We start from the raw sequence: 26368 nt of genomic DNA, 5'->3' as shown, positions 1-26368 counted from the left end.
TGGATACCCATTAGTGATGATCCCCCAGCCAATCCAATACTACTCATGAAGAAGAACTTGGATGTAGGGTGGAAGGGATGTAGTTGTTGTGCTGCACTGGCAAATCATTGGATCCACCTCTTCCCTATGTGAAGCACTCACTTACATCTTAAGGAAACTCTCTCTGTGAATGAGGAAGGCAACCCTTTCATCTGTCTGGTTTAAATGTAGCACCACCATCATGATTCACGCTAAGATGTTTAGAAACTGAGGTAACCCCATTTATATTGGATACCACGTTCATGTTGTAGAATTTATTATGAAAATTTAGACATGTCTTGCCAATACACTGGAGGCCACAACTGTAAGATATTACATTGACCATGTATGTGGTGCTACAATTCACAAAAGTAGGCCTGGTTATTATTTCATTTGTTTTATGATTTAAACTATTTTGATGGAGGAAAGAATGGAAATGTTTTGCAATTATCAATTCTATATGTCTTCTTCATCTCAGTAAACCATGCATGTGGTGTGTGGGCAAATTTCATTTGACTTAACTAAAGGTTTCCAGAGAGTTTTTTGGTTGTACAAACTGTGACTAGTGGGTTTGGAGGTAATGTATCATCACCATGTTGGTCATGTTGTTGTATTGTAGAACTAACCATATTCCGAATTCCACTGAATGTCTTTATATAGCTGATCTGATTCCATTTATTTATTATACTGTTATCTGTCCCATGTAATGTGTTGTTTACTTACATTGTGGTTAATTCCCAATTTAAAAAATATATATATATATATGTATATATATATTTATTTTAAATCTTTTTTTTATTCTGAAGATATTTTGGATTCTGTGAAAATAATTAGTGATAGTAAGTATTTTATTTTTATACACAAAAGTTTCTAATTGACTGTTGTATCACTGATTTTATGTTTCAGTTTTGCTTTGTATGCCCATTTCTTAAACTTTTCATTAGTATCATAACGTATTTGACCTGTTAAAAGTGATGTTGTTGTATTTACCATTAATAAAACTTAAGCACATATGCATAAAAGGTATTTTCTAAACAGCATTTGATTGCCAGATGAATAGTTTTTTATATTTATGTTAATGACAGGGGTTTGTTCTTACAAATGTCACATTACGATGTAGATTTCAAGCAGATAGGTATCAAATCAGCATGGTGATTTCTCAGCATTGAAGCTAGCTTTTTTCACAAGAGTAATATCTCCAGCGTCGATCCCTGTTATAAAAAAAAAAGGAAATAGATCAGGGCTGCAAAGTCTTATTAAACCCTTAAATTCAATTGGAAAACCAAATATAGTTTCAAGGGACACTGTAGTCACCAAAACACCTACCGCTTAATAGTGGTTCTGGTGTCTATACTCTGTCCATGCAGGCTCAGCAATATAAAGGCTGCCTTTTCAAACATAAAAGCAGTGTTCACATATCTGTCTAGTAACACCTCTAGGGACTTGCAACCTTTACAGGACCTATGTTCAGTGTCTCCACAGTGAAGCCGAACATTCCCCATAGAGATGCATTGCTTCAATGCATCTCTATGAGAAGATGCTGATTGGCACAGAGTGGCCAATTTGCAATAGCCTCCCATTTCTTTCTTTAGGAAAAGCACTGGATTGGCTGAGATAATCAATAAAGATGATATCAACCATGGAAGGGGGGCCCAGCCGCAGCGAGACCAGCCCGGCGATAGAGCAAAGTTAACTCCATTCTGAGGGGGACTGGACACTTATATAGGTAGTTGATCACTTTAGTGTTAAAGAATACATGTTTATATTCCGCCATAGTATTCCTTAGTGTCTGTAATGGGTTTGACATTATTATACATTTGTAGTCAATAAGATTTATTTGAAGAATATAAGCAGTAACAGGTAGCATAAGAATGCCCAGATGATCTGGTTCAACTGACTATAAGAATGTTAACAGTGAAAAAGCATGGAAAAGTAATTCGTTCGATGACTCAGGAACGGGTCATTGACAGGCATTCAGAGAGAATTTCTAGATTGTCCATGCAACGAGTAAAATACGAATAAAGGTGTGTGAGTGTGAGCAGAAACTTGTAGTAAAGTGAAAGCTAAAGGAAAAGACAAAAAGAAGAGGTGTAGAAAAATTAAGACATAAAGGTGCGAAAGATAGGTAAGTAATGTATACAGGTAGAAATTGCAAAAAAGAATTGAAAGAATTTGTGAAAGACATATTCCTGGTTGCAGACTAGTTTCTCACCATTTGAAAACTTTACCAGCAACCATTAAACGTGCACAATGAATATAAGCATCACATTTGCCATTATATTCTTCAGCTTTATATAGTGCTAAATAGACTGCCTCAATCGCATTACACAGAATGTACTTAAGATATATTATGTCGAATGAAGCATTGTCTTTCTGTAACATGAAGTGTGAAATTGTTTTACTATATATGATAATTGGCTATACAAGTCTGCTAAACAAATAGTATTTCAGAAGTACAAAAGGGCAAAGGATTCACATTTAACTTTTTTTTTTAATAATTGCTGGACATTGGCAACTAGTTATGGACTACTCAAGGACAAGCAGGTGGGAGGAAAATGCACCTGACCACGTTGTGAGGCGTATCTCCTAATGCAAATAACTAATAATACTGGAAACCTCAAGACTGTCATCAAAGTGGAGCTTGTAGTTTTGCGACAACTGGGGATCTGCCTTTGTTCATTCCTTGATTTAAAGGTTTAAACAAAGGAACAAAAGCTTTTAGCACAACTATGTCTTTTTTTTTTTTTTTACCTCAAAAAGAATTATGAGCATGCAGCCTGCCCAAGGCTAGATAAAGAAGCACTGTGCCGTTTAATGAGTCAACACACTATACACTGCGTGCAGAATTATTAGGCAAATGAGTATTTTGACCACATCATCCTCTTTATGCATGTTGTCTTACTCCAAGCTGTATAGGCTCGAAAGCCTACTACCAATTAAGCATATTAGGTGATGTGCATCACGGTAATGAGAAGGGGTGTGGTCTAATGACATCAACACCCTATATCAGGTGTGCATAATTATTAGGCAACCTCCTTTCCTTTGGCACAATGGGTCAAAAGAAGGACTTGACAGGCTCAGAAAAGTCAAAAATAGTGAGATATCTTGCAGAGGGATGCAGCACTCTTAAAATTGCAAAGCTTCTGAAGCGTGATCATCGAACAATCAAGCGTTTCATTCAAAATAGTCAACAGGGTCGCAAGAAGCGTGTGGAGAAACCAAGGCGCAAAATAACTGCCCATGAACTGAGAAAAGTCAAGCGTGCAGCTGCCAAGATGCCACTTGCCACCAGTTTGGCCATATTTCAGAGCTGCAACATCACTGGAGTGCCCAAAAGCACAAGGTGTGCAATACTCAGAGACATGGCCAAGGTAAGAAAGGCTGAAAGACGACCACCACTGAACAAGACACACAAGCTGAAACGTCAAGACTGGGCCAAGAAATATCTCCAGACTGATTTTTCTAAGGTTTTATGGACTGATGAAATGAGAGTGAGTCTTGATGGGCCAGATGGATGGATTGGTAAAGGGCAGAGAGCTCCAGTCCGACTCAGACGCCAGCAAGGTGGAGGTGGAGTACTGGTTTGGGCTGGTATCATCAAAGATGAGCTTGTGGGGCCTTTTTGGGTTGAGGATGGAGTCAAGCTCAACTCCCAGTCCTACTGCCAGTTTCTGGAAGATACCTTCTTCAAGCAGTGGTACAGGAAGAAGTCTGCATCCTTCAAGAAAAACATGATTTTCATGCAGGACAATGCTCCATCACACGCGTCCAAGTACTCCACAGCGTGGCTGGCAAGAAAGGGTATAATAGAAGAAAATCTAATGACATGGCCTCCTTGTTCACCTGATCTGAACCCCATTGAGAACCTGTGGTCCATCATCAAATGTGAGATTTACAAGGAGGGAAAACAGTACACCTCTCTGAACAGTGTCTGGGAGGCTGTGGTTGCTGCTGCACGCAATGTTGATGGTGAACAGATCAAAACACTGACAGAATCCATGGATGGCAGGCTTTTGAGTGTCCTTGCAAAGAAAGGTGGCTATATTGGTCACTGATTTGTTTTTGTTATGTTTTTGAATGTCAGAAATGTATATTTGTGAATGTTGAGATGTTATATTGGTTTCACTGGTAAAAATAAATAATTGAAATGGGTATATATTTGTTTTTTGTTAAGTTGCCTAATAATTATGCACAGTAATAGTCACCTGCACACACAGATATCCCCCTAAAATAGCTATAACTAAAAACAAACTAAAAACTACTTCCAAATATATTCAGCTTTGATATTAATGAGTTTTTTGGGTTCATTGAGAACATGGTTGTTGTTCAATAATAAAATTAATCTTCAAAAATACAACTTGCCTAATAATTCTGCACTCCCTGTAAAGTAGGAATCCCAAGCTCTGGTATTGGATACTTACTCCCGTTTGTTATTATGGTAACTGCTTGCTCCCACCAGGTAGTGATTAGTAGGTGCCTCCCATCTCAGGTACTCGTCAAATTCATTAACATAGTCACTCCACTTGCACTTCTTAACAACTTGTACTTCTCCCAAACAGCATAAAAAATCCCACCTGGATAAAAGTTAAACATCTGATGACTTGTGTTTAAATGCAAAATGCCACCTTTCTAGATTTTTTAGATTATATTTAGTTATCCCTATAAAAAGTATGTTTTGTAGGACTTAAAATTAAATCTACATCACTTTATCCTGCAGATGTAAGCTCCCACTTAGCTCTCTTTCAATCAATATTTATATATCTTCTATTAATTTGCATAATTTGCCCAAGTTTTTCAGTGTCTTAATTGGTTTATCGTGTATAGAGCCAACTCAAAACACCATGCTTGGTGCTCCACAGAGAGGGAGTTGCACACTCCAATATTCAAAGCACAATCCTGAAAAAAAAGTGTGTGTGCCTGTATGATGCTTTGAATTTTGTGAATTGATTTATTAGAATATTTGCGGAGTTTTTTTTTATGTTTTTGTGATTTTCAATATTTTTATTCCATGATATACATACCAGAAACGTCTTAACAGTTCCCCTTTAACATTAATCTTTTAGAAATCTTTGAAACATGTAAGTGGATGCAAGCAGGGCTTGTTTCACTTCTTGTTTGTGTTCATTTTAACTTGCTTCTCGTTTGTTGTATTTTTTTTTATCACTGTTTAGATCCTCTGTAAATATGCTGCCGCTATATGCATAATATTACTATGACTAATATTACTGTCACTTATCAGTATTTCCTAAATATATATTCCTTATAAAATAGTGATCACAAATGTGTTGGAACTTTGCTGAAATTCCAACACAATCCAAAGATGCCACAAGACAAAGTAGGGGCTGCAATCAACCTGAGGTTGACAAACGTTGACATGTCATGAGCGAGAATTCTGCACTGACGTGTCTCCTGGCAAATTTAAGCACAAGGTGCAGGTGAGGACCTGCAAGATGAAGATGAACGCAGCTGGGAGGGACAGCTTGAAGTAAGTAAATCTTAACTTTTCCCCTGTATCCTACAGCAACTGGACTCACAATGCATTTTCCATTTTAAATAAAACGCAAATTTTACCTTCTGTCCTCCTTTTTATTATCATGATAACTGCTCATACCATTCAGGACCGAGCCAAATGGGCAAGTGAATTCAAATTCTTCATCAAAGTTATTGATGTAACCAGACCAGTTACAATTCCCAGAATTGCTAAATGTTTCCTTACAGCTGAAGGCCCATCTTCGATCCTCATGCTTGTTTTCATGGACACTGGGGACGTTTACAGAAAGGAAATATTCATTTATTGAGACAAGTATAAATATGTAGAAGCAAAGCAATTTAAAATGAATAGTGCACAGAAATGTCTTACAAAAATAAGGTAGAGGTAGATCCCAATGGGATAGATCCCATGAGACTACGTGAATCTTCCTGTATGTATGTAATATCATGATTCAATACCTTACTACTAAATCTCACAATAAGGTAAGGGTTCCACCAGACCCATTCTTGCAGTAGAAGATGAATCACCAACTTAACAGATTCAGGCTTTGAAATGCTGCTTTTGGGACCAGAAATATGTCCGCTGTATACACTGTTCAGCCACAACATTAAACCCACCTGCCTGATATTGTGTAGGTCCCTCTTGTGCCTCCAAAACAGTTCTGATGAGTCAGGGCATGGACACCACAAGACCTCTGAATATGGCTTGTGGTGTCTGGCACCAAGACATTAGCAGCAGATCCTATAAGTCCTGCAAGTTGAGAGGTGGAGCCTCCATGGACCAGATTTGTATTTCAAGCACAGTCCACAGATGCTCAATCAGATTGAGATCTGGGGACTTTAGCAACAAAGGCAGCACCTTAACCCCTTAAGGACCAAACTTCTGGAATAAAAGGGAATCATGACATGTCTCACATGTCATGTGTCCTTAAGGGGTTAAACTCTGTGTTATGTTCCTCAAACCATTCCTGAATATTTTTGCAGTGTGGCAGGGTGCATTATCCTACTGAAAGAGGCCACTTCCATTAAGGAACACCACTAGCATGAAAGGGTGTACATGGTCTGCAACAATCACTAAATTGGTGGTATTCTCAAATTAACATCCACATGAATGCAAACACCCAAGATTTCCCAGCAGAACACTGCCCAGGGCATAAAAAAAACAAAAAAAACTGTCTTCACCAGCCTGCCTTCTTCCCATAGTGCATCCTGCTGCCATATCTTCTCTAGGTAAACTATGCACACGCGTGCGACCATCTACCTGATCTAAAAGACAATGTAATTCATTAAACCAAGCAACCTTCCTTGATTGCTCCATGGTCCAGTTCTGATGCCGACATCCCCACTGAAGGCACTTTGGCAGTGGACAGGGACCATCATGTGCACTCCGACCGGTTTGTGGGTACACAGCCCCATATGCAGCAAACTGTGATGCGCTGTGTATTCTGGCATCCTTCTTCCATGGCCAGCATTATGTTTTCCAGCAATTTGAGCCACAAAAGCCCTTATCTCTGACTTCACCAAACAGGCTAGCCTTTACTCCTCATGTGCATCAATGAGCCTTTATAGCCCCTTACTTTCACCAGGAAATTTCCCGCTATGCCGATGGGCCAGTCCGGCCTTGCAGACACCTCTCCTAGATTTTTTCAACTCCCAATACAGTACATAGATATTCATACAATACAGAGAGTTGAGAATAACACATACATACATAGATGCAATATACAATAAAACGAGCTGGGCACAACATAACATATGCAGAGCTAAGTAGAATACATAGATAGCTAACCATACCATAAACAGAGAGGAGAAATATACACAGAGCTGGGCCCATTGCAAAGATACCTATTAAATACACAGAGCTGGATATACTACAGAGATACCTATACAACAGGTAGAGCCGAGTAAAGTACAGAAAAATAACACACAGAGCTGGGTACAATAAGGAGATACTGTAAATATTCCACACAGCCGGAATCACTGTGTGGTATTACACAGAGCTGGGTAGACTACTGGAATACCGATGCAACAGGTAGAGCCGAGTAAAATGCAGAGAGAAAACACACTGAGCTCAGCACAATAAGAAGCTACTAATAACTATCCCACACATGCATAGTTATTAGTTCAAAGATCTAAATTAAGTAGATAACTCCCTAATTTGCTATTCCAATGTGGGATTGTCATATTTAAGGTAGGGAGCTATCTACTAAACAGCTGAAATATCAAAATTAATTAAATCAATTTTCTTGATTCTGCGTTCAGTTGTTTAGTAGATAACTCTCTAATTTACTATCCTTATCAAAACAAATGGATCCAACACAATCATTTTTGGTTAAATTGCAGATCTGTTCATTTGAGTTTCATTTTCCATCAATTTGGATGCTTTTGAATTCAGACGAAATTTGATGTAGAATGAAACAAATTGCATGTGTCTAATTAACATCATAATCAGAACTCTGACAATAAGACTCATAACCTTAAAGGGACACTCCAGGCACCCAGACCACTTCTTCCCATTGGAGTGGTCTGGGTGCCAACTCCCACTACCCTTAACCCTGCAACTGTATATATTGCAGTTTTCATAAACTGCAATATTTACATTGCAGGGTTAACTCCTCCTCTAGTGGCTGTCTACCAGACAGCCACTAAAAGGGCACTTCCTGGTTTACAGCACAGCACGCTATGTGAGGACCTCCAGCGTCGCTAAAATCCCCATAGGAAAGCATTGAAAGCATCTTTCGATGCTTTCCTATGGGGAGGTCTAATGCGCGTGCGCGGCATTGCCGCACATGCGCATAAGGTCTCCGCCGCCGGCCGCGCATGCGCAATAGGTCTCACCCGCCAGATGACGTCGGCGGGGAGGAGCATTGGTGGACCCTGAACCAGCGCCGAGGGACATCGGCGCTGGATACAGGTACGTCAACAACCTGGGATGGGGGGTTTGCAAGGAGAGGGGACCTGCAGTGCCAGGAAAACCGATTGTTTTCCTGGCACTGGAGTGTCCCTTTAAGTAACCCAGGGGTTATACTTCTCAAAATGTCTCAAGAACATGTTCTTCAGCTAGTGAACCAGCCACAGGACAACTGATCAGCAAAATCAACACAAATAATTTTTCAAAGGTTTTTGAGTGGGCGATTACTAAATTACATATAAACTAGAGTTGTGCAGGGCAGCACAGGCAGTCGCCTTTGGGCAAAGTGTCTGGGTTAAATGATGTAAAACTATAAAATTAAACTCAGTGATATATTGGCTTTAATAAGGTGACTTGTGGCTCCCTTGGTTTTATCCATACCTTGTGATCATACTAATGCTTTCATCATTTACACATTGGAAATTAAGATTTTGATCAAAATCATTTATCCATCTTAAATTTGTTCCTTTTCCTATGAAAGAAAAACATTAATTATTTTTCAGAGTCAAAATACTTTATGCAATTTGTTCAATTTACATGATACTGTTTGTATCTGTACCCATTCCCTTTATCTAACTCACTTTTGGACTCAAGATTATTTGGTTAGATCCCTAGGTTCTAGGCTTCAAACAGATCTGAGTAACTGCAATTTGTCTCCATTTGAGTGTTTATTTTTTATTTAACAATCACTGTGTGCTCCCATCAGTTACATGCAAGTTGAAAAAACTAGAATTCATAAATACAGCAGAGTTCAGCATAAATGTTAGGTAACATTAATGATGTGGTGCAGTGGTGGTGGGGTGTAAATCCACTCAAGCACCAATCATCGTTATCCATACCTCATACTGTATCAAACAACGAAAAAAAAGAGTGTATAGGCGCTCACTATAATACACACAAATGTGGGCAGCAGTGAATCATTCAAGGACTTCCAAATCATGCAGAACAGATACTTGTAAAGTGCACTTAATACCTTATTATATACGATATACGTAGGCCGATGAAATATTCAAATTGGGTTGACCTCAAAAAGATTCAAACAAAACATATGATAATATTTGTTATTCAGAATTCAGATTCTTTTTGAGGTCAACCCAATTTGAATATTTCATCGGCCTACGTATATCGTATATAATAAGGTAAACAGAACAGATAGTAGTGTAATACAGTCTGATACTATGAAAATATTTGCTGTAGAGAACTCACTCATTATTCATTACTTCACTATTGGAATTTTTGTGCTTTTGCTTTTTTATATGTTATGGTGATACTACCTCATTAAGATAATTTCTGCCATTTGTACCTACATATATCCTGTGACAGGGATCATATTGTCTGTGCGTAATACAGCAGAGCTCTGAGATAGCTCTGAATAACAAATATTATCATATGTTTTGTTTGAATCTTTTTGAGGTTAACCCAATTGGAATATTTCATTGGTCTATGTATATATTAAGGTATTAAATGCACTTACAACTATCTTTTTGGCACGGTGTATTGTTTTGGCTTTGTTATACCTCATCCTGTAGTCTAATGATCCCTTATATGTCTCACCCATCCACATGCTCACACATCAATCACGTCCCTTAATACATCTACAACTGTCATGAAGGCAGCGATCAAGGGATAAAATATTACCTTTAAGTGCTATTGAAGCAGTAATCAGGCATACGAACAAACCTAGTACTGCCTGCATGATGACAGGAGTCTTAATGCCACGTAACACAGGTTTTATTGTAGCTTTATCAATCTCACCTTAACATATTAACGAACATAATCAGTATTGCTATCAATCCAAACAAGTCGAAGGCCAGAACTCAAAAACATGTCCAGAAAATGAAATATATAAATGTTTGGAAATGTGTTTATTTGGGACATAGAATTTTAATTGTTTCAGAATTTGTTTAATTGTTTCAGAATTTGGCTCAGAATAATAGTGTTTCAAATATCATGGGAAGCAGTATTACAGCTAGAGGGCCACTAATGGAAACTTTTTGTCTTTTTTTACTCTGTAACTATTAATCACCATTTTGGGTAAAATTTAGTTGCTCAGCAGTTCATGGCTTTTGTTGCCTTGATTATTAAAGAAGCAGAGAAAATGTTTTTTTCCCTCCTATGACTCCTATATCTAAGGACCGGATGGTCTAAAAAAAAAAAAAAATGTAAAGATTTTTCTAGCTTTTTTTCCCCCTGTTTGTTTATGTACCTTGTGGAATAAACCTTTTCTTTTGGATTCGAAATGCTTATTTTTCTGGCATTATTATTTTAGTTATTTTCTTTGCATTACTCTATCAGGATTCAAAGTTCCTTGTCTGGCATTCTGTGTCCCAAAGGGATAAGTAGGGACTTTTATCTTTACCCCACTTTCAGTTTTGTTTTTTCATTTGACCTTCAAATTAGTTTGTACTTCACAGCACAGTGGTATGAGCAACCTGGTCTCCAAGTACTTTTTTAATAAAATTATTTGCCAGATTTTTAGCTGATTGCCAAGAGTGCTTTTTTGGGTTTATAACGGTTATTGGAAACAGGCCCAAAATGGCCATTAGGCAAACACCTAGTGGGCCGCAATGTTCATGGCCCTAGGACTTATGATGAGTTCACCGTAGCTTTCAGCTACGAAAATGAAAAAATATATGAACTAGTGGCCAATAGGCCATCAACCAGCCAGAGTTTCCTCCTTACATCCTGCTGCTGTTTGACAGCTGCAATGAGTGGGAGCCATAGAGGCGGCCTCATTCCAGGACCCTATTTAGCCATGACTTGCAGACAGTCCCAGTAAGGAAATGTTTCCCAAGTAAGTGGATTAATCTCATAAGAGCAAACATTAGGATGCTAGAGTAGAACCTACCAAGAATGGGGTACATTGACGTTGTGGCAGGCTTATGCAATATATGATCATATACAGTAACTAAACCCCCATTATTTTTTGCCTAGGTGAGGTGTTTTTAAATAAAACTATTACAATCTATAAGATTTGAAATCATTGTTTAGTGAATAAGCGAGTTTGCATGTTCAGGTGAGTGCAGCCCTCTTGGTTTCATATATATTTATATATAACGTTGTGGCAGGCTGCTAGAGTAGGACCTGCCAATAATGGGGTACATTGACGTTGTGGCAGGCTTATGCAATATATGATCATATACTGTAACTAAATACCCATTATTTTTGGCCTAGGTGAGGTATTTTAAAATTAAACCTCACCTATTTTGCGTGGGGGGAGGGGGAGGGTGGATCAAGTGACCAGTCAAAATTCCAAAATCCCGAGCTGAAGTGTATCCAAAATCATGAACAAATTGTAATACACAATAGCTGATTAATGGGGAAAATAACAAATGATTAATAGCTATAGGACAGTCATATATTGATTTCATTCACAGATTAAGTGAGAGGTAACCAAAAGAGGAAAAAAACAACAACATTTATATATATATATATATATATATATATATATATATATTAAAATAAGTAATATATAAATATATATAGATTGCTCCTCTTATTTTTTCCCCCCTCTATTGGTTAATTTTTCTCACTTGATCGGTGAACGATATGGTGGGAAAATGCTCCTATAAGTGCACTGCAAAATATATTCTTAATATTCCTGACTAATCATTACAGCCAGGGGCGGACTGACCTGTCGGGCACTTCGGACATGGTCCGAGGGCCCGACCGGGAGGGGGGCCCGCCATCAGGGGGCCCGGCGGCAGGGCCAGATTGGCCCACGGGGGCTAAGCAAGTAGGTGCCACTGGGTGGCCGGTCCGGTGGCACAGTCTGAGGGGGCCGGCCGCGTTCAGGGCCGGCCCTTTAAATGCTGCAGCCGCCTGAGCGCTCTGTTAAGAGACTCAGGCGGCTGCAGTTGCTTCTCACCTCCCCTCCCCTGTAGCGTGGCCGAGCTGCCGTCCGGTCCGCGGTGCCCGGCCGGAGTGATAGGAAGGTGCAGGGCCGGCCTTAGGTGTTCAGGCGCCCTGTGCGAGCTAATTTTGTGGTGCCCCGCCACCCCCACCCTTACCTAGTCCCCTGCCCCCCTTAATTAGACCCAGGGTCACCCATATCCAGTCCCAGTCCCCTGCCCCCCTTAATTAGACCCAGTGTCACCCATAGCCAGTCCCAGTCCCCTGCCCCCCTTAATTAGACCCAGTGTTACCCATAGCCAGTCCCATTCCCCTGCCCCCCTTAATTAGACCCAGTGTTACCCATAGCCAGTCCCAGTCCCCTGCCCCCCCTTATTTAGACCCAGTGTCACCCATAGCCAGTCCCAGTCCCATGCCCCCCTTAATTAGACCCAGGGTCACCCTTACCTAGTCCCCTGCCCCTCTTAATTAGACCCAGGGTCACCCATATCCATTCCCAGTCCCCTGCCCCCCTTAATTAGACCCAGGGTCACCCATATCCAGTCCCAGTCCCATGCCCCCCTTAATTAGACCCAGGGTCACCCTTACCTAGTCCCCTGCCCCCCTTAATTAGACCCAGGGTCACCCATATCCAGTCCCAGTCCCATGCCCCCCTTAATTAGACCCAGGGTCACCCTTTCCTAGTCCCCTGCCCCCCTTAATTAGATCCAGGGTCACCCATATCCAGTCCCCTGCCCCCTTAATTATACCCAGGGTCACCCTTACCTAGACCCCTGCCCCCCTTAATTAGACCCTGCCCCCATTTAATAAAAATAAATAAATAAGAATAAATAAGAAATAAATAAGAACAGCGGTACTTACTTTGAAGGCTGCTGCTCGCCTGCTCCCCCCTCTCCCTGTCTGCAGAGCACCGGCCGCCGCGCCGCCCTCACACATTGAGCGGATCCTTCCGCGGCTCTTTGTGAAGGCGCAGCACTTGGACGCTGCGCCTGTGCATCTGCGCCCCCAAGCTCCTCCTCCACGCTCCGGAAACTGACCGCGGGCGCGGCTCAGTTCTCACAATCTCGGGCCGGCCAGTGACAGAGCGACTGCGAGCTGTGTCGGCCGCCCGGCGCCCCTGTTGCCATGGCGCCCTGTGCGGCCGCACAGCTCGCACACCCCTAAGGCCGGCCCTGGGAAGGTGCACGCTCAGTGTGCACTTCCTGTCAGTCCGGCCGGGTACAGGAAACAGAAACTCCTGTTCCACGCGGAGTTTCTGTTTCCTGTACCCGGTCGGACTGACAGGAAGTGCACACTCAGGGCCCCTGAAGATAATAGGGCCCATCAGGTGGCCCTAAATGCTTGGGCCACCTGATGGTTCCGCTGATACACGTGGGGCCCGGATTATTCATCTATAAGTTAATGGAATGGGCTTCAGTTTTTATATTTGATGTGGGGTCAGCTAATGCCTTAAAAATTCCCCTTGCGGCATCAAAATCCCCCCTAAATCTTGAGAGCAGATCTTTAGGAGAAGCCATGGTAAGTTTTAAATTTTTACTCCTCTTTCATTTCACTCTCTTTAGCAAAGCTTGTGTTTTCCACTTACTTTGGAGTTTTCCTGCTTTCCTCGGTTCTGCTCTGCACAGGAGTGTGTGTTCTTGCCGGTGCGCCGCGTTCTTCTGCTTTCCGTCCTCTAGAGCAGGTGCGGTAGCAGAATCATCAGGAATTTTCTTCATCACATGCACAAACTAGCGCTCGCGCTAAAAGACATCGCACCAAATTCAAAATGCCGTTAAATTTAAAAAGACAGTACTTTTAAGCCTTTTCAGCCTCAAAGTACCATTTTTTGGCCAAAAATGTATATGATCTTAAGTCCAGCTGCCTCAGACCTGAATTATTCTTCTGAAAGGTAATCTTTTAAGACCTAAATTTAATTTAAATGAAATGTGTATCTTTCTTTCCTATATTCTTAAGTTAATTTGTTTTATTAGATGGCTTCTCCATCTGCCTCAAGATCACAGTCTTGAAGACATAGGTGAGCCTCTATATAATTTGTTAAAAAAAAAAAAAATTGTATATTGGCCTCTCTTGCAGCCCATGTAGATTGCAAGACGATTCTCCAAGGAAGTTTCAAAAAAAGACCAATAGATGCACAAACTGCAACCAAGTGCCACCTAATAAAAGAGAAATCTGTGTAAGGCATGCCTGACGGATGCGGTAGAAGAATGCGAGAAAAGACGTCCTCCTCAGGAAGATCTAAAAGGGGGATTTCAGAAGATTTTTCAGAAGGTTTTAAATACACTATGGAAAGATTCCTTTCATCTAAACGTCCAAGAGTTGAAAGAATTTCTTCAGATTCTGATGACGATTCTGATATGTTAGAGGACGTATCGGTAAAGAAGATGCGGTAACCTTTTCTTCCAGATTCCTAGATTTCAGAGCAGTGAATAAACTGGTTAATCTGATAACAGACACTTTAAGAATTCCAGAGGAGCGATCAGACAAAGAGTCAGACAACTACTTTGAGGATCTTAAAACAAATAGACCCACATTCCCGTTACACCCTGCCAGGGCCGGACTGGGAAAAAAATTAGGCCCGGGCATTTTTTAATCAGAGCGGCCCCCTAAGAAGGGGGCAGGGCCAGAGAGGGTGTGTTTTGTCATCACTAATGACAAGCACGCCCCCTTTCAAAGTGAGCATGTTAGTTCAATGCGCAGAGCCCCGCTGAAGAGCTCTAGCATTAGAAAAAGGCCCTGTATTTGTTCTGGGCAGCGCAAGCAAATTTAATAACATGCTTGCGCTGTGTTTGCTTTTAAATTGTCTCTGGTGTCTCCACAAGTGGGATACCAGAGGACAAAAGGGCCAGGAAAGTGTATGGTGCATGTGTTTGGAGCCTGCTTGTGGGATTGCGTGTGTGTAGAGTGTGGTGTGGTATTGTGTAAAAAGGTCAATTTAATTTGTGTTTGTGGTGTAATATGTGTGGCTAGGGGCTGTAGAGAGTGTGTGTATAGGGGGCATAGTGTTATTGGGGATGTAGCGAGTGTGTGCATATGGGCTGTAGTGTGTGTGTATAGGTGACGTAGTGTGTGTAGGGGTTGTAGAGAGGGTGTGTTTAGAGAATGTTGTATGTGTTTGCTGACAAGGAATGTAGTGTGTGTGTAGGTGGTGCAGTGTGTGTGTGTGTAGGAGATCTAGTGTGTAAAGGACCCAGAGTGTGTATAGGAGATTGTGTGTGTGTGTGTGTGTGTATAGAGGATTAAGAGTGCATATAGGGTAAGGGATCTAGCGTGTATCTGGAGCGTAATGTGTTTAGTGGTGCAGTGTGTGGGGTGCTGTAGTGTGTGTATATATATATATATATATATATATATATATAAATATATATATATATATATTTGGACGTATTCTATGTGTGAGGGGTGCAGTGTGTGTGTATGTAAGAGGGGTGCTGTGTGTAAGGGTGTTTTTATCTGCCGTCACATTCTATTTTTCTAATTTTCTTTGTCTGTTAACTCACTGAGGGTTATATATATATATATATATATATATATATATATATATATATATATATATATATATAAATAACCCTCAGTGAGTTAACAGACAAAGAAAATATATATATATATGTCTGTGAGTGAGGGTGCTGTGTGTGTCTGGGGGTGCTGTGTGTGTTTGCGGGTGATGTGTGTGTCTGGGGGTGATGTGTGTGTCTGGGGGTGCTGTGTGTGTCTGGGGGTGCTGTGTGTGACTGGGGGTGCTGTGTGTGACTGGGGGTGCTGTGTGTGACTGGGGGTGCTGTGTGTTTCTGGGGGTGCTGTGTGTTTCTGGGGGTGCTGTGTGTGTCTGGGGGTGCTGTGTGTGTCTGGGGGTGCTGTGTGTGTCTGGGGGTGCTGTGTGTGTGTCTGGGGGTGCTGTGTGTGTGTCTGGGCATACTGTGTGTGTGTCTGGGGGTGCTGTGTGCGTCTGGGGGTGCTGTGTGCGTCTGGGGGTGATGTGTGCGTCTGGGGGTGATGTGTGCGTCTGGGGGTGATGTGTGCGTCTGGGGGTGATGTGTGCGTCTGGGGGTGCTGTGTGTGACTGGGGGTGCTGTGTGTGACTGGGGGTGCTGTGTGTGTCTGGGGGTGCTGTGTGTGTCTGGGGGTGCTGTGTGTGTCTGGGGATGATGTGTGTGACTGGGGGTGCTGTGTGTGTCTGGGGATGATGTGTGTGTCTGGGGATGATGTGTGTGTCTGGGGATGATGTGTGTGTCTGGGGACATAGGCGTGCGCACGGGGTGTGCCGGGTGTGCCTGGGCACACCCTAATCCCCGTGGCACGCCTATGTATTGAGTCCTGCAGGAACAGCGTTTCTGCACTTTTATTTGAGCAGGAACGCTGTTCCTGCAGGCACTCAGTGCACCCCAAATGCCCCCTTCCGGCCCCCATGTTCCCCCTATCATGGGGGGGGGCAAGAGGTGATGGACCCCAAACCCCCCCCCCGGTCGGGTGCCAGTCTTCATCTCAACCGCGGCGAGGGAGCTGTGTGCTCCCTGCTCCCTCTGGCCGCGCGCCGTTTGCTGATGCCGGAGCCGGAATATGATGTCATATTCCGGCTCCCAGCTACAGCACACAGCCCGCGCGGTGAGAGGGAGCAGAGAGCACACAGCTCCCTCGCCGCGGCTGAGATGAAGAATGGCACCCGACCCACTGGACCCCAGGGATAAGTCCACGCCAGCACTCCAGGTAGGAAGGCTGGGTGGACATTTTTTTAATAAAAAAAATAAATACATTTGTATGTGTGTGTGTGTCTGTTAATGTATGTGTGTGTCTGTAAGTGTGTCTGTGAATGTATGTGTCTGTAAGTGTGTCTGTGAATGTATGTGTGTCTGAGTGTGTGTCTGTAAGTGTGTCTGTGAATGTATGTGTGTGTGTCTGAGTGTGTGCCTGTGAATGTATGTGTGTGTCTGAGTGTGTGTGTCTGTAAGTGTGTCTACGTATGTGTGTGTGTCTGTAAGTGTGTCTGTGAATGTATGTGTGTGTATGTGTGTCTGTGAATGTATGTGTGTGTCTGTGAGTGTATGGGTGTGTGTCTGTAATTGTGTGTGTGTCTGTGAGTGTGTGGGAGTGTGTGCACGCGTATATATATGTGTGTGTCTGTGTATGTGTGTCAGTATATATATATATACACACACACACACACACACACACGTATATTATTTTTTTGGGGGGGTGGGAAAAGAGTTCCCACACTTTATTCCCCAGGACTTCTCCAGAGATCTCCGGATCTCCCCTGTCGGCTCACGCAGAGGCAGCACTATCTGAGTGCCGGCTCTGCTCTTAGCCTTCATGGGCTGGCGGGGAGATCAAAGATCTACCTCACCAACCCACAGCAACATGGAGGGAGGCAGGAGAGGACCAGGGGAGCTCTAGACAGCAGCTCTGCCAGGTTCCTCTCACGAGATCTGAGCATTGCCAAGGCAACACTCAGATCTCGTGAGAGTTAACTCTAGCTCCGCAGGCTAGAGTTCACTCTCCACTGGACCACAAGGGATGGCACATGGCAGCAAGGATCCCCCCTCCCTACATAAGGTAGGGAGGGGGGATATTTACTAATCTGCCCTCACCTCCACAATCCCTCCAAACATACAGCCCACACACACACAGCACCTAGACACATACAGCACGCTCACACACACCATACACTAACCGCACCCTCACAAATACACACAGCACCTTTACAAACACACAACACCCTCACAGACAGCACACTAACAGCACCCTCACAAACACCCACACACACAGCAGCCTCACACATACACAGCACCCTCACACAGCACAGTAACAGGACCCTAACAAACAGACAAACACCCTCACACACAGCACACTACCAGCACCCTCACACAAAAACAGCACCCACACAAACACCCTCACCCACATAGCACACTGCCAGCACCCTCACACACACATCACACTGCCAGCACCCTCACACACACATCACACTAACAGCACCCTCACACACACACTAACAGCACCCACATCACACACTAACAGCACCCTCACAGCACACTAGCAGCACACACAGCAGTGTATGTGTGTGTATATATATATATATATATATATATAACATATATACACATGCGGCGTGTTTGTGCTTTAGGGTGCACACCCTAATGCAATAGGCTGCGCACGCCTATTTCTGGGGATGATGTGTGTGTCTGGGGATGATGTGTGTGTCTGGGGGTGCTGTGTGTGTCTGGGGGTGCTGTGTGTGTCTGGGGATGATGTATGTGACTGGGGTGCTGTGCGTGTCTGGGGATGATGTGCGTGTCTGGGGATGATGTGCGTGTCTGGGGATGATGTGCGTGTCTGGGGATGATGTGCGTGTCTGGGGATGATGTGTGTGTCTGGGGATGATGTGTGTGTCTGGGGATGATGTGTGTGTCTGGGGGTGATGTGTGTGTCTGGGGGGTGATGTGTGTGTGAGGGGGCTGTTAGTGTGATTTTTTTAAAATGTAAATATGTTTTTTATTAATAAGTAAAAAAAATAAAATAAAGTTATATCCCCCTCCCTCCTTACCTTTAGCCTGGGGCGGTCTGCAGCTGCCTTCCCTGGTGGTCCAGTGGTGAGAGTGAACTCTAGCCCCTGCAGGCTAGAGTTCACTCTCGCGAGATCTGAGCATTGCCGTGGTAACTGCGGCAACGCTCAGACCTCACAAGAGGATCCAGCAGAGCTGCTGGCTAGAGCTCCGCCGGTCCTCTCCTCCCTCCCTCACACCCCAGCAAGCGGCCGCATGTTACAGTGCCTGTGGGCCGGTGAGGGAGATCTTTGATCTCCCCACCGGCCCATGGAGGCACACAGCAGGGCCGGCACTCGGATAGCGCTGGCCCTGCAGCGGCCGGCCGGGGAGATCCTGTGATCTCCCCTGCCGGCCTTGGCCCCACGGCCATCGCGGCCCACCGGGCATTTGCCCGGTGTGCCCGATGGCCAGTCCGGGCCTGCACCCTGCTATCAAGGAAGTTATCCATTAGGAATTGAATAGACCAGAATTAAAAGCTAGTCTAAAAAGTTAAACATCCAAGATATAGCCTTATGCCTCAGAGCACTTCAAGTTTTTGGCATGTGTGATGAACCCTTTTAAATCTTCCTCATTACCATGGCAGATCAATGGGTTATCATATATTAACCATATATAAATATAAACACACCCCTGCATTAAAAAAACTAACACTACACAAAAATGCATACTTGTATTCAAATGCCAACACCACATACAAACACACCCCTACATTCACACAAACATAATCCATATAAAAACATGCTTATTTTCAAACACACAAACACTGCTCAGTGCTAAATACAACCTTGCAAGCATGGGGAAATGGTAGAGCCCCAGCTGTCAAAGCATTATTGTGATCCTTTACCATACGTCACAAAATGGCGGACCACACATCGCATCACAGATGATACTAAATCTCGAAAAGTTGATAATCTTGCATGGCAAGGGCAACGTTATTCCAGTTTGTGGAATATTTTCTAATGGGCTGTGTGTTTAGTTTAGTTTTTTTTATACACTAATTGTTTTAGAAATTCCCTGTGAGGGGAAGATCATCACACATTGTGGTGATTATTCTGTTAGTATGACAAACAAGTTAACTTATTTTGTTGTTACAACGGTTCTATATTTATTAGTTTATTCCATGTGAATTTTGGAAATGTTTTTGTAAACTGGCACTTTAAAATAAATGTTCCACTGTATTTTCTCGAAAATATATATATACATACGAGCGTATATTTTTTTGGGGGCGGGGGGGGGGGGGGGGGGGGCAGAGGGGGCGTGGATCTTGGGTGAGTTCCCACACTTTTTTCACCAGGACTTGACCCCTGCCTAAAACAAAATATATTCTGAAGCAACACCAATTCAGCTCTACATTACTACAGAAATAAGATACATTGAATTCTACCATCACCAAAGTGGACACAGTAAACAAACAAAAAAGAGAGACTATCCATCAGTAATTTACTGTATATAGAGCTGCTTTTTTTACTCACATATTTTTTTTTTTATCATATAGTATTTGTGTATATATACTATATTGTATTGCATTTTTTTTAGTATTTATGCAGATTTTAATTATGACAGATGTGTGATTTCTATAGATCTAAATAAAGTATCATTAGTCTGAAAGTAGCGCTCTATATTTCTTCCCCTTCCTCTAGCGCAGTCATTACAGTTTTCACTGTCTATACCCCATTTTTATATAGTATTCATATAGGGACCACAACGGGAGTATTTAAGAAATACTAATTGCAGAAATGATCAAACAGCCACATTCAAAACATCTAAATGAAAATGAACATAAAATACTTATACACACTTAGCGTGCAAAACACACCCTCTAACGTGCAGTAAAAAACATATGCTTTATATAAAAAGTTATACTTATGGGATTGATGGTATATACAGTTGATATTTCTTATGTACAATCTGAAAAAAATAGCACATAGTGTATACTGTAAAAAACAGTAAACAATAGTAGGTGTAGAATACCACTCACAGAGTACAGAGCCGTGCCAGGCTCTGTATGTTGCACCCAAGGGTGCCTAATAGGGAAATCTGGAGGTCTGAAATAAGCTCTTGAAGGTCACAGACTATCCAGGGAATGCAGCAGTGGTGTAAGGAATAACAGTCTGTGTGGCAGGCTTGTGGGCACCCGTGCTGCAGGCTTCTCTCAGCAGCTGTCACTGTCTATATCTATGTGAAGATGATCCAGGCCAGCGATGGCACGCACCCCTTCCTCCCCCGGTGTCTTATGGCTGCGTGCCCACAGAGAGGGCTCGGCATGCCAGCGATTCGCCATCGCTGTCCTGGATCATCTTTATATAGATATAGACAGGCGCTTGCTCTGGTTTCGTATCGTAGGTGGGTGGGATGGAGGGCTGCGAGGGGGCACTGACTGCTCCCTCCACGTCCTACGCTGATGCCACCGGGAGACAGGAAATGACGTTTAGCAGGCAGTGCCTGATTTATATCATTTCCTGTCTCCCAGCGGCATCAGAGGAGGGAGCAGTGCTGGAACAGCAGGTAAGTTAGTGCTCCTGGCGCCCACACCCCCTCACAAAAGCGGAATGGAATCTGATGCTGGGGGAAGAGGAGGAGGAGATGCCGTGGGGGGAGGAGGAGGAGGAGATGCTGTGGGTAGAGAAGGGAAGATGCTCGGTGGGAAAGGAGGAAGAGATGCTGGGGGAAAGGAGGAGGAGGTGCTGGGAGAAGAGGAGGAGGAGGTGCTGGGGGAAGAGGAGGAGGAGGTGCTGGGGAAAGAGGAGGAGTAGATGCTCCTCATACAATTTTAGTCTGGCATGTAATCATATTAAAAGTTGAATATCCCATTGTACGCATCTTTGGCACAGTTTACATGCAGTTTTGGTGCAGCTGGACGGACAGAAACCTGATGAAAAATGCATGTCCATTGACATACATACAAACCTGCACGAAAACCGTATGTAAGACAGATGTAATTCTGATGTAAACTTTGCCAAAGCAGCATGTAAGATGCGTGCAAACTGCAGGTGGATAGGTGGAAATAGGTCTTTAGTTAGGTGAAGCACCACCAAACACCAGTGTGTTTTCATTTACTAGAATTAATGTTTTTTCAATAAAAAAACTGTTTGTATCATTGAACTCTCTGTTGTGTTCTTTTAAAACAAAATATGTTAATTACAAACACAAAAGGAGAAGTCCTGCACTCACTCCCATCACTCCTGGGCGACAGCAACGACCACAGTACACATCAGCTCCAATACATATAGTAAAAAAAACAAAGAAAAAAAAGTTACCTGCGCTCTCTCCTTAATCTCTATGTATATTTAAACAAATGGAGGTCATTTAGTCACTCCAATGGCCACTGGAGGGAGTGCCCGCCTGCCAACATCAAAGCAGATCCCCCCTAGATGGGTCCTACTCTGACCCTTCACCTTGCTTCCCTGAGCCTCTGGCAAAGATATCCCCAATGAGACAGAAAGGGATATTTTTTTTTTTATATACACCCCTATATACTTATTAACCCTTAATAGTGAACACATGGGATGGCGGCAGCATTGCAACCTAGCTGTGTGATACAAAGTGAATACAAACACAAAAAGAGAAGTCCTGTGCTCACTCCCATCACTCAGGAGCGGCAGCAACGACCACAGTACACATCAGCTCCAATACATAAAGGAAAAACCAAAGGAAAAAAGTTGCCTGCGCTCTCTGCTTAATCCTTATGTATATTTAAACAAATGGAGTTAATTTCTTCCATTTCTATTGAGCTTGGCTCCAAGAACATTCTCAAAAACCCTTATTGCCCTCGTTTCATTTCGGATAAAAAAAGAGCATCAAGATATACCATTATCTGGACGACTTTCTGATCATAGGCTCATCCCGTCACACAGTGTGTCTTCATACCCAGACTACTATCAATTTTCTCCTGGGACATGGATGGATAATAAACATGGATGGAGAAGAATTCTATAGTTCCATCCCAGAGAATGATTTTCCTAGATACTGTCAAGGGAACCATAACCATCTACAGAAAGAATGGAAAGAATTATAACAAAGTTCAAGTCTCTCCATCTTAAATAATATATCTCAGCAAGAGAGTTTATGAGCCTATTGGGCTTGCTCACGTCCACCATAGGTCTAGTAAAGTGGGCCAAGTGGAAAATATGTCTCATTCAGATGCAGTTTTTACACAAGTTCAAAAAGGAATATTGCAATTGGGATCAGAAAATGTACCTCTTTCCTTGCATTTTACACAATCTGACATGATGGACCAGAGAGAAAAACCTCTCTCTGGAGTTCCCACTAGAAGAACCAAGATGGCAGACTGTAACGGCAGATGCCAGCCTACAGCATAGGACAAGATATGGATTTAGGGAATATGGTCTATCAAGGAGAAGAAGCTTCATTCGAATATCAGAGAGCTAAGTGCAATATTCAAGGCTCTGCTGGGGTTTCGTCGCCATCCAAGAAATTAATGGGTGAGAATCCAAACAAACAGGGCGGTGGCCTCAAATGTGAACCACCAGGGTGAAACCCGAAGTAAATCTCTTCTGAAAGAATAAAGACCTCTAATGATATCTGCCCAATCCAATTTACAAGTCCTAAAAACAGTATACCTCCTGGAGACAGAAAATGTATTGGCAGACTACCTCAACTGGACAATGATTCATCAAGGAGAATGGAAGCTTCATCCAGAAGTTTTTTAGATGATATCTCTGCGAAACCTCAAATCGACTAATGGCATTGCACAAGAATACTCAAGCTCCCATATATTTCTCTCTCTACATGGACCATCTAGCAGTAGGACAAGATGCCTTGTTTCTTCCATGGGAATTTTATCTGGGGTATGCATTCCCTTCTCCACCTAGGATTCATAGATAACTGCGAAAATAGTTGGCCAACGAGAGCTTGGTTTCCTCTCCTAAACAGAATGTGCCTGGAACATCATTGGCTACTTCCTCAGAGACCAGATTTACCGATTCAGTGGCCGGCAGTTTCCGAATTGGGTTTGTGGTACCAAAATTCTGCCAAGCAGAACTGACCTATGGATGAAATTTTCTATATTTTGAAAAAATGTCTCATCTGAACCGAAATCATGCCGTGCACTAGTATAATAATGATAAAGGGTGTAGGTGTACACACAAAAAAAATATAGCAGATCCTTTAAGTCCTGCATGTTTTGAGGTGGGGCCTCAATGGATTGGATTTGTTGTTCTGACACATCCCACTGATGCTTATTCGGATTGAGATCTGGGGAACCTGGAGGCCATGGCAACACCCTAAACTTTTTGTCATATTCCTCAAACTATTCCTGAACAATTTTTGCAGTGTCACAGGGTGCATTAACCTGCTGAAAGAGACCACTGTCATCAGTGAACACCATTGCCATGACTTAGTGTACATGCTTTGCAACAATCTTTAGGTAGATGGTGCATGTCAAAGTAACATCCAAATGAATGCCAGGACCCAAGGTATCCCAGCAGCGCATTGCCAGAGGATTTTTCACTTTTATTGCTTCTCTTGTCCTCTATTGCCTTTTTTCCTATAGGAGGAGAACCAGATTTTATTTGATGGGGGGGGGGCAGGAGCAGGGCAGTGTCCAGATGTATTTTTTGAGTGCTCCTCGGGAGACCATGACCAGTCTCACAACTAGCGTCGACTGGCTGATCTGAGAACACAAACTGCAGTCTGCACATGCTGACTGGACACGGTCCTCTGCCGATGCATTTGGGCACTGACAGGAGCAGAGCAAGGGAAAAAAGTTGCCTGTGCTCTCTGCTTAATCCTTATGTATATTTAAACAAATGGAGTTAATTTCTTCCATTTCTATTGAGCTTGGCTCCAAGAACATTCTCAAAAACCCTTATTGCCCTCGTTTCATTTCGGATAAAAAAAGAGCATCAAGATATACCATTATCTGGACGACTTTCTGATCATAGGCTCATCCCGTCACACAGTGTGTCTTCATACCCAGACTACTATCAATTTTCTCCTGGGACATGGATGGATAATAAACATGGATGGAGAAGAATTCTATAGTTCCATCCCAGAGAATGATTTTCCTAGATACTATCAAGGGAACCATAACCATCTACAGAAAGAATGGAAAGAATTATAACAAAGTTCAAGTCTCTCCATCTTAAATAATATATCTCAGCAAGAGAGTTTATGAGCCTATTGGGCTTGCTCACGTCCACCATAGGTCTAGTAAAGTGGGCCAAGTGGAAAATATGTCTCATTCAGATGCAGTTTTTACACAAGTTCAAAAAGGAATATTGCAATTGGGATCAGAAAATGTACCTCTTTCCTTGCATTTTACACAATCTGACATGATGGACCAGAGAGAAAAACCTCTCTCTGGAGTTCCCACTAGAAGAACCAAGATGGCAGACTGTAACGGCAGATGCCAGCCTACAGCATAGGACAAGATATGGATTCAGGGAATATGGTCTATCAAGTAGAAGAAGCTTCATTTGAATATCAGAGAGCTAAGTGCAATATTCAAGGCTCTGCTGGGGTTTCGTCGCCATCCAAGAAATTCATGGGTGAGAATCCAAACAAACAGGGCGGTGGCCTCAAATGTGAACCACCAGGGTGAAACCCGAAGTAAGTCTCTTCTGAAAGAATTAAGACCTCTAATGATATTTGCCATTTGGGCACTGACAGGAGCAGAGCAAGGGAGAAACTGACGATCTCACAGGCTGAAGCAATTGGCAGGGCCACAAAGACCTGAGCTGGCACCCCGTTAATCTCCACTCTGGACCAACGGAGGTGATACCAGTCCCCATCCCTGCAGCTACACTGTCCCATCTGGGCCTCATGGTGGATCTGCAGCTGGCTACATTGAAGGTGGCATAAACAAGATGGCTGACGCTGCTTGTATCCTGGAAACTCATGGAGGAGCATCTCCATCGCCTGGAGGCAATCTTTGAGGCATTCTGCCAAAGGCTATGCGACAGGAGACCACCATCAGTACCTGCTGTAGCTGTAACACCTCTAAAAAAAACACACAGCACTCTGCGTCACCCAGTGCGCTGGATTAGGCGGATGCCTAACAAGTATGCCTCAAGGAAGGTGGCATGTGGCCTAACATTGGCGCTGGGCGCTCTCCAGGAAAGCAAGGGGCATAAACTGAAAGATAGTGGATGGAGAGAAGCAACATTATGCATGAGGGAATATCTGACACCTTTGGCCTTAGATCTGGTAACTAGCATCCTCAGATGGGACTGCATTATACCCATAACGGGAATAGGACGACTGTTCAGCTGAGTTTCCTCCTGCATGAACACCCACAGGCTATTGCAGCTCACTTATTATCCTATGACTACTCTTGATATACTCCAATGTTTGTCCTACCACACAACAAAGTGGACATTTTCTTTATAAACCTGGAGCTCACAGGGATGGTATATATTTTTGCAATCTACTCAAGCTTACCTAACTTGATTATTTAATGACTGTAACCTCATGTATATCCAACTTGTTAATGTTATCTGTGAAAAATGGAATAGTGAGAGCACTTTTATTTATGATTTAGGATTGTATTCATTCATATTTGTGGTAATTTTGAATATTTATTAGGGATGTGCATGGGCAA

General features: G+C 42.8%; 1 protein-coding gene across 2 annotated transcripts in view; it reads right to left on the bottom strand.

The window, feature by feature from the left end:
* Positions 1–1077: 1077 nt before the first annotated feature.
* Positions 1078–26368, bottom strand: part of BRAF (B-Raf proto-oncogene, serine/threonine kinase) — a 231973-nt gene continuing 206682 nt past the window's right edge. For both annotated transcript variants that reach the window (XM_063447589.1, XM_063447592.1), the window contains one exon: positions 1078–1229. In XM_063447589.1, the coding sequence (XP_063303659.1) occupies positions 1162–1229 (68 nt within the window). In that variant the 3' untranslated portion in view covers positions 1078–1161. The remainder of the gene's footprint in view (positions 1230–26368) is intronic.

Source organism: Pelobates fuscus, chromosome 3 (assembly GCF_036172605.1).
Source record: "Pelobates fuscus isolate aPelFus1 chromosome 3, aPelFus1.pri, whole genome shotgun sequence".
Taxonomy (NCBI): Eukaryota; Metazoa; Chordata; class Amphibia; order Anura; family Pelobatidae; genus Pelobates; species Pelobates fuscus.
Note: the sequence above shows the minus strand (reverse complement) of the source record. Positions and strands in the feature narration are given on the sequence as shown.